This window comes from Xiphias gladius, chromosome 19, assembly GCF_016859285.1.
Source record: "Xiphias gladius isolate SHS-SW01 ecotype Sanya breed wild chromosome 19, ASM1685928v1, whole genome shotgun sequence".
In the NCBI taxonomy this organism is placed as follows: Eukaryota; Metazoa; Chordata; class Actinopteri; order Istiophoriformes; family Xiphiidae; genus Xiphias; species Xiphias gladius.
This window is the reverse complement of record NC_053418.1, coordinates 1,060,798-1,073,097: the sequence shown is the minus strand read 5'-3', so window position 1 is coordinate 1,073,097 and position 12,300 is coordinate 1,060,798. Positions and strand designations below refer to the sequence as shown.

Here is a 12,300-nt window from a genome sequence, read left to right as displayed (position 1 = left end):
TGGCTGTAGGGAAGGTAGCGTCCGTCCGTCTGCTAGTCCAACACTCTGGTCCACATGGAACTGATTACTAACAGTCAGTGTTTTCACTTTTTATTTATTTGGTCTGGCTTCTTTTTGTTTCCACCGGCAAAAACCTTCAGCTGTACTCTAATAAACCGGCTCCTCCGCCCCCCCCCGATCGGTTTGACCGAGATCGTCGTCGGGGCACCGAGCTCGGCCTGATAAGCGGCGACGATAACTGATCGTCAGCTACCTATCGTTCACATCAAATGTCACTCCAGGTTCACTCCACTAGGTTGAAGCTTTTATTCTCATTCTGACCTTTTTATTCTCATTCTCATTGAGACCTGTGATTAAAGACCTTGAAATAAAAAAAATCGGATTACACAGCTTCTACATTCACATCCAATCATCTATCAATCTATATTTATGTATAAAGCCCCTCCTGAATGAAAATGACGGAGTTGGGTGTGAATGGGCTTTTTGTGAGTCAAATCTGGAAAACACTGCTGACAATAGCCCGCTGCACTAACACCATGCTAATGGTCTGTGTCTGACAAATGAATAACAGCGACAAGTGAAACGAGGAACTGATATCAAGCGCATGCATCAGCATTCTCGCATGCTGAGAGTCACATACACAGCATAACGTGCTACGCTGAGTGCATTAGCCTGACGAGAAGCTAACGCCATAAACGTCCCAGACCGAACATTAGCAGGTAGACAAAGACAAAGTCCGTGTAAAAAAGGCTGATGACTTGTCAACATGTTACCATGACAGCAGCAGCCACCTGTGTTTTAGTTGAAGTACACACACACACACCTCTGTCCATTCGTCTCTAGAAGTCCCGTTTTCCTCACCGCTGCTCTGTTTCGGGCGAAGCCTTAGCTTTGACGCTGCCCCACGCCGTGGCTCGCCCCCATTTCTCGCCCGGGATGAGATGTGAGTTGCGTGCCGGCGCTGCCGAAGGGTCACCCCGTTCGATCCGGCTCAGCACGCTCGTTCCCCACCCACCACACAGAGACCCTCAGGGTGGGGACCCTCAGGGTCCCCCAAGGCCCCCGCATTCATTCACCGTGTGTCTCTTTGTTTGTGGTGATTTCATTCATCTAAATTGAGTGTGGAGCAGTAGGGGCCCAGAGCTGATTTTGCCCCCGAGAAGCATTTCCAGCCATTGGAGCGGGAAACTCACGGGGAAGACGGGGGCTTTCATCCATCCTCAGAGTCATGGACGTCCGGAGATGCGTGTGCCCCTAACACTTGCCTACGGACACACTCCACACACTGTGGACTGCCCTTGATTATCAGCTCCCTCCACATCTGCCCAACTTCACCTCTGGGTTTATCACACAGGCAGTTAGAAAGAGAACAGGCCGTGACCTGGCTGCACTGAAGCTCAGCAACAAGAGTCCAAATCTCAAACTGTTTTGCACAGTTTATCAAGCTTGTGTGTGTGTGTGTGTGTGTGTGCTCGCGCGGGCTTGCTGGTGAGATAATAAGGACCAAGTGTTTTTGTAGTTGCTGTTTACTGTGTATGAAGAGCGATCACGTGACGAAGATGAGCAGAGTTTTCCAGTGCTGAGCACGTGTGTGTGTGCGTATGTGTGGGGGCGGCAGACGACCACAGCTTCAGATTAGCGTCTGGCGGATGAGCTCACCCTCTCGCCTCAACGTTGCACATTTAAAGTGACTTCCACTGTCGCTGCGGCGCTTTCTACTGTTTATTATGTATCTATTAGACGTGTGCTGTTAGCGAGGGTGGGCGTGTGTGCGTGGGCTGAGGTATAAACAGATATAAGCGGTATCGCGTTCGGAGAGATGTGATGTCATTGCGTTGAGTGCGTGATCACCGTGCGGTTGAACCTCAGCACTCGGAGCCTGTTACTCAGACAGTCCACGGTCGACGGAACAGCAGGAGAAACCGCGACAACAACAACAACAACAGCAGGTCACGATGACAAAGCCCCTGCGCTGAAAACGGCAGCGCAACACTCAACGTGTGGATCCTCCACGTGCTCCACGAGGCAGACGGTGCCTGTAACGTTTAAAACCACACCACAGCTTATGCAAGTTCTCGCCCACGTACTACACATTGCTCACACTTTACATCACGGCTGATCCTTTGGTTATGAGGTGAAGGTAAAGGTGTGCATCCAAGCTTTCATGGAGAAAAGAGCGGAAGCCGCTGGCGATCCGCACTTTAAGGCAGAGTCCGTCACTCCGATCTCAGACTGTCCCTTCATCTGCTGTGTTTTTAAAGTACTTCGTGATTTCTTTTGCTTCAGCAACATTTGCTTTGCTGGTTGTTCCTGCTACACGCAGGTGATGTAGTTTGCTTTGTCGGCCTGCTTAGGTGGTGCAGGTGGAAATATGCCACTGGAACCGCAAACAGCTCGGCGGTATAGGCCATCAAGAGAGAGTCGCAGAATCCCCTCCAGGTCTACCTACCGATGTCAGGAGTTCAGTTTGTCCCGAAGACCCTGAACAGGAAGCTGGCAGGACGACAGACGTCACCTCGGGGAAAAACATCATGTTTCTCACAGGCAACGTTCATAAATCCAGAAATTCACAGAGTCTTTTGTTGGAGATTCGGACAAACGCAGAAAACGGAGGGTTCAGAACGTTTATGATGGAGGTCAGAAATACAACAAAGACAAAATGAGCTCTTTTCATACCCAACACTAACTGAACTTTTATGCAAAGGCCTGAACAGTTGAACCGTCAGGCCGTCTGTTTTCCCAGCGTTAAACAGTAACTAAAGCTTCTGTAAACAACTGAACCTGATACCTGACCGCGTTGCAGGTCAGCGCGTTATCAGCGCTATGTAAACAGGAACTCCCGCGTGAGCGATAGTCTAGTGGGTAAACTGTGTATTCGGCCTGACCTTGACCGGACGCAGCCACAGACGATTTACTGGCGGGACATGTAAACCAAGGGACAGAACAAAAACACACCCGCGACGGAAACAAAAGTACAAACAGTATTCAGACATTTTCCTGATGGACACTCTCACACGATTTCTTTCCTCTGAAAACCACGAGCCACAGACCCTCGGACGAAATACTTTTAGTTGTACTTTTAATAGTTTTGCGGTGCTGTGTTGTTGTTTGTTCAGCGTTTGTGGCAGTTAAAGATAAAAAACTGAAAACATATGATGAAAATCTATGAACAGCCAAACTGAGACTGAGGAAAACTGGAGGGAAGTGTCTTTAGTTCCTGTTCAGTTTTGTTGCTGGTAACCGACACGTCAAATTCACGCGCAGAATGAAGCTATCTACAGTATATTTCATGTTTTATGTACTTGGCATTTTACCTTTTATACTGTGAGGGCTCTCTGCTACTAATTTTTATTGTAGGAGCTAAAGACAAAACTGTGAACCCGAGGGAAACTATGCGCAGCTGGAGAACCAAAACCAGGAGCTAAAGAAAGCAAATAACCCAGAAATGCAGAGATTAAGGGAAAAGTGCATTTTGTTGCTTTCGCTCGTATTCTGTGAGCTGGCGGAACATTTTACCTGAATGAACCAAAAACCGAAGGAGAACGAGGCCATTTAAGGTAATTTTCCACAAAGTGATTAATTACCTTTTTATTGATCGATTTAAACCTGATATCAATACTATTACACAGCACACTCATTGCAGAGGGACTCGTTTTTCCCTTTTTTCTCTCTCAAACCGCAGACCCGGAATTTTCCATCTGTGGGGGGAACTTTAGGGATTGTTTTGGCTGGAGAAACTTTCTGGCCGAGAAACAAGAGGCTGCAAATTTCAGGATTTTTTGGTTCGTTTCCACGGAGCAGCTTCCAGGAAAGAGCTGACTGACTTCAGTGTGTGTTACTGCACTAAAGGGTTACGTCAGAGGGGATTTAATCAGCTAACAGGAAAATCAGAGAGTTTCAGTAATGAAAATTAACATTTTGTTTCTAACCTGATCTAAATATAAAATACTTAAAATGCAGAATTTTTTCCTGCTGTGTTTGAAAAAAAAAAGTACTCAGCAAAACAAAGGCTGGTGCTCTTGAAGAACAAAGTCTTTAAACTTCAGCCAATTCGACGTTACATAAACACATGGTCTTTTAATTGGAGGCTGGAGCTGTAATTGGGAGCAGCATCAGATCATGTTATAACACAGGGCTGCGGGGCGGAAAGTGAGGAAGCGGCTTCCAGTGTGAACCCGATCAGTCCCAGCTCTCTGGGCGAAGGTTGAGTTTCCACTTTCCCTGAGCTGGCTGACGTAATTCCCGACTCCCTCTGGACGCACTGCTCCAAGGAGCGAGGGCACGAATGCTCTGCCGGAGACACCTGTGGGAAAAGATGTCCCCCACCGGTCGAACAGCAAACACCCGCGGCGGGCGGAACCTCACGGCATCTCTGCAGGAGGAAGAGGGTTAAAGTTTCCTCCGACTCCCTGTAGTACCTGTGTTCCCTCCCCACAGCCTCTACGTCCACAGCCGTGACCTCAGTGTTATGCTAACCTTTCACGCAAACTCAATATATGCTAATGTAGCCTCTCCAGGTGTCTTCGTTCGGCGTCTCCGGCTGAGGGTCACCTGGAGTTTCACAGTGTACCTGACTCTGGGAGCATGGTGGATGGGTGCTAGAGAGAGAGAGAACCAGCATGCATTTCAGGTGCCTTTTATTCTGCACATGCTCCTTTTCCCGCCACCGCTACACCGCCGGCTGAAAGCAATGTAGGGGATTGAACCAGCAACCTTCCCTACAGCCCCTGGGCTTCTTCGCCGGGTCCTCGATACCGAGTCCTGCCTCACACTTAAACCCTCATTAAAGTAACTTGTCCTTTATAATCAATTTTAAACTTCCTACACACACGTATCGTAGTTTCGTCCCAGGTATGACTCTGATGAAGGGAGTCGACCGTCCATCATCAGTCCGCTTGCAGCGCGAGATGTTTTTGATCAAATCCCGTGTTCAGGCGGAGGTTTTAGGAGCAGAAATCTGATCTACAACAGGTTGAGGACCCACACATGAGCAGAAATGACAGTGCTTTTAACGAATAAGTGAAAACAAATCGGGGTCGCTGTGTTTGCCCCTGTTCGCTCTGTCGTTTCAAGAGGAAACTCTGTGTCACATACGAAGAAATGACAGCAGCGAGGTTCCCAGCGTCCCCCACCCCACACCGGCATACCTGTCGTATGACCTGTCGGAGCGAACGCGAGGATGTCGACATGGCAACCTCAACATCAACATCAACAGGCTTCCCCTGATGCCCGGCGGCGACGGCTGATCTCATCGACACGATGAGAGAGAGCGGCAACGAGTGGTGAATAATCGCCATGAGCTATATGCTTAAAAACGAGGGACCGTGCATTCATCACTAGAATAACACTGCAGCGTGCAGGGTTTTCAGACTCTCCGCCTGTTACTCATCAGTGGATGATGTAAGCTGGAGCTGCAGCAGCTACACGCAGACGGGCTCGTGACTCAGCGCGGATCAGGTTTAATGGCTCGCGACGTAGAGGATGAACAGGAAAAAAATGAAAGTGAGTCTGCAGAGGAATGCTGCAGAAGTCACCCCGGGACTGATGCCGGAATCGCGGGCGCCCTCCCGTGTCCGTCCATGAGCGGCGGAGGTATCATCCCCCCGCGTGAAAGGAAACCAGAGAAGGCCCGTTGGAGCCCGTTGGAGCCCGTGAGCGCCGACAGCCTCCACTCCTCCGGTTCCAAGTCCGTCCACCAGATGTTGGACCTGACTTTTAGCCAGTTGGTCCCAAAGGTCGCATCTTTATGCAGCTGGCCTTGACTCCTCAGAGTTCATTGTGAAGGGACGTTGCATGAGAGTAGGAATTTGAAAACAGGGACCCTTTTTTTTTTTTTTGGAGGTTGAATTTTCCCCTCTCTCTTTACAAAACCATCCCTTTCTGTGTCGTTGCCAGCAATGAGAAGATGTTTCCAGATTCACTGCAGTTAAAAAGACTTTCTGTCTTTGGTCAAATGTGTGTGAAAACAAGACTAGTTTCATTTCTTTCAGGTAAAAGAATATACACGGTTTTCAATGCAGTTTGCAGTCGTAGGGACACCTGGTGTTTCACATCCGAGCTCGCAAATGATGCGGAGTTCTCGATTGTGATCCAGTGCGGGCTGCACGATATTCATCATCTAATGAACGAAATGTGTGTGTGGTGTCTCGGATGAACGGAAGTAGCCAGTAAACGAGAGGCCAGAAACAGGAAATTCTTTCAGACATTTTATTAATCAAAATTATTATTCAATAAATAGCAAATAATAGAATAAATAACTAAATAGGACATTTAAACAAACAGCAGACAGTGTCAGTTTTAGCTCGTTGAGCTACATGAGTGACAGAATGAAACTTGGAAAACATCCAGTTTATCCCGAGGCCTTTAAGTGCAGTTAGAGTTTATGTGTAAATCACACAGAGGAAAATTCAAGTTTGTCTTTAGTTCAAGTTTCAGTTTTTTGCAAGTGTTCACATTTCTTTCTTTCTTCCTTTCTTTCTTCCTTCCTTCCCTCTCCAGATTGTGTGTCCCCCCTCAGCTCTCGGGGGGACTGCTGGCACGGTGGAGACGGCGCATGGAGCTCCCTCCTCGGCTTCGCCGCGCGGGGCTCAGCGCTGGTCTCCAGAGGCAAAGCGGGACCGACTCCGGCTCGGTTCGTTCTTGATCCCAGAAGCCCAGACTCGGGCGGTTCAGGGTCACAGCAGTGCCGGGACTCTTAGTTGTCGCTGCCCAGCCTGTGGTAGACCAGCAGAGCCACCATGTAGCTTTTCCCAGCGCTCTGCTCGAACGACGGGCTGCTGTCTGGCTCCTGGCCGGACCTGGAACAGGTGGTGTTCGGGATGATCTGCTCGCCGGATGAGCCGCCGTCCTGCTCGCAGCTGCTCGGCGCGGCCGAATGCACCTCGGAGCCGGCGCCGAGTTCTGCAAGCTGCGCGGCCTGCTCCTCCGCAGACTGGAAGGGGAAGCCCTGGTAGTCGGCGACCGGGGCGTCCGCGCTGCCCAGCGGGGTCTCGGCGCAGGGCTCCTCCGTGTAGATCTGCCACAGCACCACCAGGCACAGGATGACCAGCCAGCGCTTGGCCTGGCTCTTCTCCGGCGGGGGAAGGTGCATGCGGACTTTAGCGGGGTACATGACCCGGGTGCAGCGCTTCTTCGGCCGAATGGGCACGTAGGAGCGCAGGGCGCTGGCCTGAGCCGGTAGCCGCTCGAAGGTGAAGACCTCCGGCTGCGTGCTGCGCGTCGCCGTCCTGGAGAAGGCGAAGCTCTCCTGCCGAACGGTCAGAGTCACGCTGTTTGACCGTGTGTACATGTCGTCGGGGTTTTTTTAGTGTGGCGGTCTCGGAGCTCTCAGTGAGTCGGATATGCCTGAAGTCGCCCGGAGCCCAGGTTTTATATCTTCGAGTTCAGGTTGTGTTTTTCAGAAACGCCCATGAGGCAGGCCACTCCCTACGGTTCAGCCGACTCACCTTATTGCTCAAGTGGGAAAAGAACCGAAACATTTGCATATTTCTAACGATCGAGGCTGAGGCTCAGAGTCCGGAGCGGTCAGGCTCCACACGAGGGCTGAATCATCGGGGTTTGGTGAGACGATCACACGGAAGAATGTGGGAATCGCATCGGACCAGTTCCAGTGTCATTGTGTCCGCTGTTTACGTATTTATTCAAATGTTGAGAAAAAGGTGATCAAATGCACATTAGGAAAAAAAGGTGCTAATATTATAAATGTGATAAAAGATTAAAAAAATTAAAAAAAAAAAAAAAAGCATAACTAATCATTTTATGTCCATTTTTAAAAACAAACATTTTTTCCCAAAGTTTTCTTCCAATATGATCAATATTGTGTTGCTGCACGCGTGGTGGTGGTGACACCCCCCTCCCGTGGCGTTCAGAGGGGCCGGGGGCCCCGATGAGGTTCAGGTTTACTGTAAACACAGCATGTGAGTAGAGAGCCGCTCTGCTGGAAACGGGCTGTTTGTTTGGTCCGCTGGATGCAGGTCTCAGATCTGCCACCAGACGTGCACTGAAACCCCAACAAAATCAATCAATCAATCAATCAATCAATCAATAAATGTCTCACTGAAAAGCTTTTTTTGTTGTTGTTTGTTTTCCACCTGCCGGCGGATGTTGGTTGTGTCATGAAGATGATGTGGAAGGAAAAATGGAAAATATAGAGAAAAAAAAAAAAACCGAAGTTGACTGGTGTAATGTGGGTATTTTGTGTTGAAATGTCTTTTTGAAAGAAGGGCTGACACACACACACACACACACACACACACACACACACACAGATTTCATGCCCAAGGGGAAAAAAAACAAAACCGGGTTTGATTAAAAATTCCCGTGTTTCAAAGAAAAAAAAAGAGATCAGTCTGACGGGGCGGTATTTTTCCTCGGGAAACTTTCCAAATCCCGAAATCGTCTGATGAGGTGATGAGGTAGGAGCAGGTCTGTAACCGCGACGACCTCGCCGAGCGTTGACCCCGAAACGCGGCCTGGGCCGGTTGCCGCGGTGATCTAGCTGGAGGAGGCGGAGAGCAGACAAACCGGGCGAACATCAAAGAACCGGTCCAGTTACTTTTCTGCCGACACGAGGACTGAATTTGGATTCGGTTAAAACGCTTATGTGACCGGTCGGAAAGAGCAAAAAAAGAGGCCGCGAGGTCGAGAGGTGTGCTTTGTCTGCGACGCCCAGCCTGTGACCACCGGCCTGAAACAGAAAGAGCGCTGCTTAACCCTAAAAAACAGATCCAGCAACAACTTTCACCATCAAATCCGCAGACCTCCAGTGTCTGGTGAAAAAACCTTTCCCCTGAAATACTGGAGGAACTCTAGCGCAGAATCACGATTAGGAATAAAAGAGCTTCTCATCTTCAGAAGCGGCATCAAACCTGTTCTAAAAATATCTCCACTTCCCTAGAGATGGGTGTTGAAAGGAGCCTTTTTCAACATGGGGGTTTTCTCTCCCCCGAGCTGCTGCAAACTCTGAGTGGCGAAATGTCAGGATGTCGGCGTTGAGAAAGTCCGGCCTGGTTGTGTGTGACTAAGTAGCCGCATGTACAGGTTGCTCCCCTGATTACGGTGTTTTTAAAGGGATTATTTTTTCAAAGCGAATTTTACTCCAGTTCCATCAGAAGGATTTTCTGTCTCAGTTTTTCTTGAAAGTGTCTTTACACTGCGTCAGCTGATTTGTTAGACAACGATGGTGAAACCTGCTTTTCCTCTTTTGCCAGGATGCTTCACCGTTGACATTTGGTCGCATTTGCACAGTGTATTCAAGGCTTGTGACTGTTTGTGTCCAATGGGTCACAAGATTTCACGCAAATCTTTGGCTTCCACTTAAGGAAAACGGTACCGAATGTCCAAAAGTAAATCAATCGATAAATCAATAAGATCAATAGATCAATAGCCAACCCTCCCCATTCACTTGCTTGGGTCCAGTTTAGATTTCTTTCCTCCCTCAGCGTTTGTGCTGAGTTTTGATGAAAACACTAAATAACGTGGACTCATCCGTGTCAGCGAATATCTGTCTATGATGAAAGTGTCTTCCTTTTCCCTGGTAGTACCCTAGAATGACTGCAGACTCAGCACCAGCCACGCCGAGTTTCACTTCACTGCACATTTCTGTCAGATCATGTTATAACACATCTGCTCCCACCCTGCCCTACAGCTCTCCATTTTTTAGGAAATCTTTTCTCCCTATCTTTCGTAAGATCAGATCCCGACGAATTACAATACTTCAACCCCGCTATAGGTGTTATTTTGTGAGTTGATCTAATGTTTTTCTCACTTTTCGTTTTCTGTTCCACGTGCGTTACATTCATTCTTCTATTAATCCTGAATCGAATAGCTTTTTAGCCCCTTTTAGCTCCTACTTTTGGTCTCCTGTCTGGTTCGGTCTCAGTGTCGACCTGCCCAGCACCCCAAACCTGGGAAGACCTTTTCCTTGGGGGTCACTGGGACACAGCCGTGTCCGGGGGCACCATTAAGAGTACGCCAAATGAGCTTTCAGCAGCTCTAGTTTGCAGTGTACCCGTAGACGTACAGACAAGGGTCAATGGATTTCTCCGTCACTGAAGAAATCCTAAAAACCGGACGATTCTCAGGCAAGTTCTGGACTCGTGAGGAGTGTTGTGATGTTGCCTTCTGTGTGGATTTCTAGGTGGATTTATTTGTGTGTTTAGATTTGAGCAAGTTATCGAAGAAGGAGATCATTTTTTTAAACACATTGAGGCAATCTACCTCCGTGAGCTGTGTGTTACAGCCGCTGCCGACGTTCCAGCTGCCGACTGTGTTGACGAGCAGATGTTGAAGCCTCTGGTCTGAAATATCAATTTGTGCCGTGTGAAACATGAATGTGTCACACTGGGGACCATGAATATGCTCAGAAAATTTCGCCATGACTCGTCCGACCTACATGATCATATTCTCCGCCGGAAGACCCGCTGGCGCTCTCCACAAAGCCGTCAGCCGATAACACATAAATACCTTCGAGGCCACCAGCTGTAGAATTTCTGTGCGACCGCGTTGATGTCTCAAAATATTTGGACGATATGCGATTTTCATGGTAGAAAAATGTCGACAGTCATTCATCATCGACTCCCATTTTAAACGGGGCAAGTAGCGGCGTGACGTGATGTGGCAATCAAAGCTCACCATGAAACAAAGCAGTTTCCTGTTGCTGAGATTCAAGGGGATTTAACTGACAGCTGAACACATCGACAAGCTCTTAGGACCCGGACTAGAGGACAGGAAGTGTCTTCTTTTTCAAGGAAGGACTGTTTCACTGTTGCTGGGCAACGAGTTCCGCGCCGCCCTGCTCCTGCGATAAACTGGTTGTGTTCGGCTCCTGCATGTTTAAAATTCCTGGAGGATATTTCTGCTCCTCTCGTTTCGCTGTGAGCTTCAGCAGAAGGAATCAGAAGCATCTGAACCTGCAGCAGGACAACGACGCACGCCCGTGCACACGAGAATGAAGAAGATGTGTCACAAAGACTTTTTCCCTGTCAGCAGGGTGTAACATTCCTGACGCTGTACATTCATCTACACACACACACACACACACTCAGTCCACTGTACAACTGTTTCCATATATGGCTGGAAGTGAGGTAAGCCATCCTCACCAGCGGCAAAACTGAATGAAATGTGTGACGGCATGTAGCTGCTGTGGTGGTCAGAGGTCAGATCCAGCCCGCCGACGAGGGTCCGCATGACTCAGACTGAGTTTAGTGCAGAAAAGTCTTGAAAACCCGGAGCAGTATCAGTGTGAAAATGTCCTAATGACCCTGGAAAGCTGGGAATAAACCTGAACACACAGGGAAGCCGGTTGTCCGGGAGACCCACGACTTGGCTCTTCACGCACTTTCAATGCCGGGCAACTGGTGTCACCGCTGCTCCGGGAGGCGTCGATCCTGATCGTCGCACGGCCCCAAGAGGTCGTGAGGAGTCCGATCCATTGTGTGTATAGTTCTGTACGTTGTGTGTTTTCACAATAAAGGTGTTGCAAATATGAGTATTTGTATTTGTGCACATGTTGAACATATTAAATCCTCACTTTGCTCCAGTCAAATGCTTCCTTCCTTTCCTCTCCGTGACCAATGAAATGGGCAACATCGTCAGATTCTACAAAAGTGCAACTTATTTCGTAAAGTTCTTTTTAAATAAAATCTACATCTGGGCGCATGAATGGCTCAATGGTTTGAAAAAAAAAAAAAGATGTGACCGTAGAGCTCCAGCCATTGGTCAGTCAGGCTCAGAGATGGAAAAGGCTTCACCACCTGAATTAAAAACACATTAGCGTCGTCGCTGCACACGTGAAACGGTGGCCCTCAACAGCAACACGGGGCTCAAACACCGAATGGGGTTTGAACGGATTAGCTGTTCACGTATGTAAACATATACACATATAAACTCCGACACATGCACACACAATACACACACGAGTCGGTTTCGTCGTTTTTATCCTGAGTCGATAAAAGTCAAGGATGAACCCCGAAGAATGTCGACGATGTGTCCGATTGAACAGGGATTTGACCGTGTTTTTTCAGCATTCGTGAGTGATACTTGTAAAGTGCCTGATGTTTGACGGGTGACGTTGCGCTCCGTGTCTAAATAGATGTCACAACGCGTGTTACGGCCCCGGCAACCGAGACACGAAATCTGTGACATCCCTTAATTGAATCCAGTCATCACTTCCATTTCAGCATCTAAATTTCTTGACAGAGGCAACATGTGCAGACAGGTTTAGCGGCGCGGAGTGAGAGTCGGAGCGATGTGTAATGATCCGGTATGTGCAGACATCAATCGCGAAACCGGTCGTGTCAG

General features: G+C 48.6%; 1 protein-coding gene across 1 annotated transcript; it reads right to left on the bottom strand.

Moving 5' to 3' along the window:
- Nucleotides 1-6,199: 6,199 nt before the first annotated feature.
- ier3 (immediate early response 3) lies at nt 6,200-7,596 on the bottom strand. Its single transcript, XM_040154512.1, has one exon. The coding sequence runs from the start codon at nt 7,286-7,288 to the stop codon at nt 6,695-6,697; it is 594 nt and encodes a 197-aa protein (XP_040010446.1). The 5' UTR covers nt 7,289-7,596; the 3' UTR covers nt 6,200-6,694.
- Nucleotides 7,597-12,300: the final 4,704 nt, after the last annotated feature.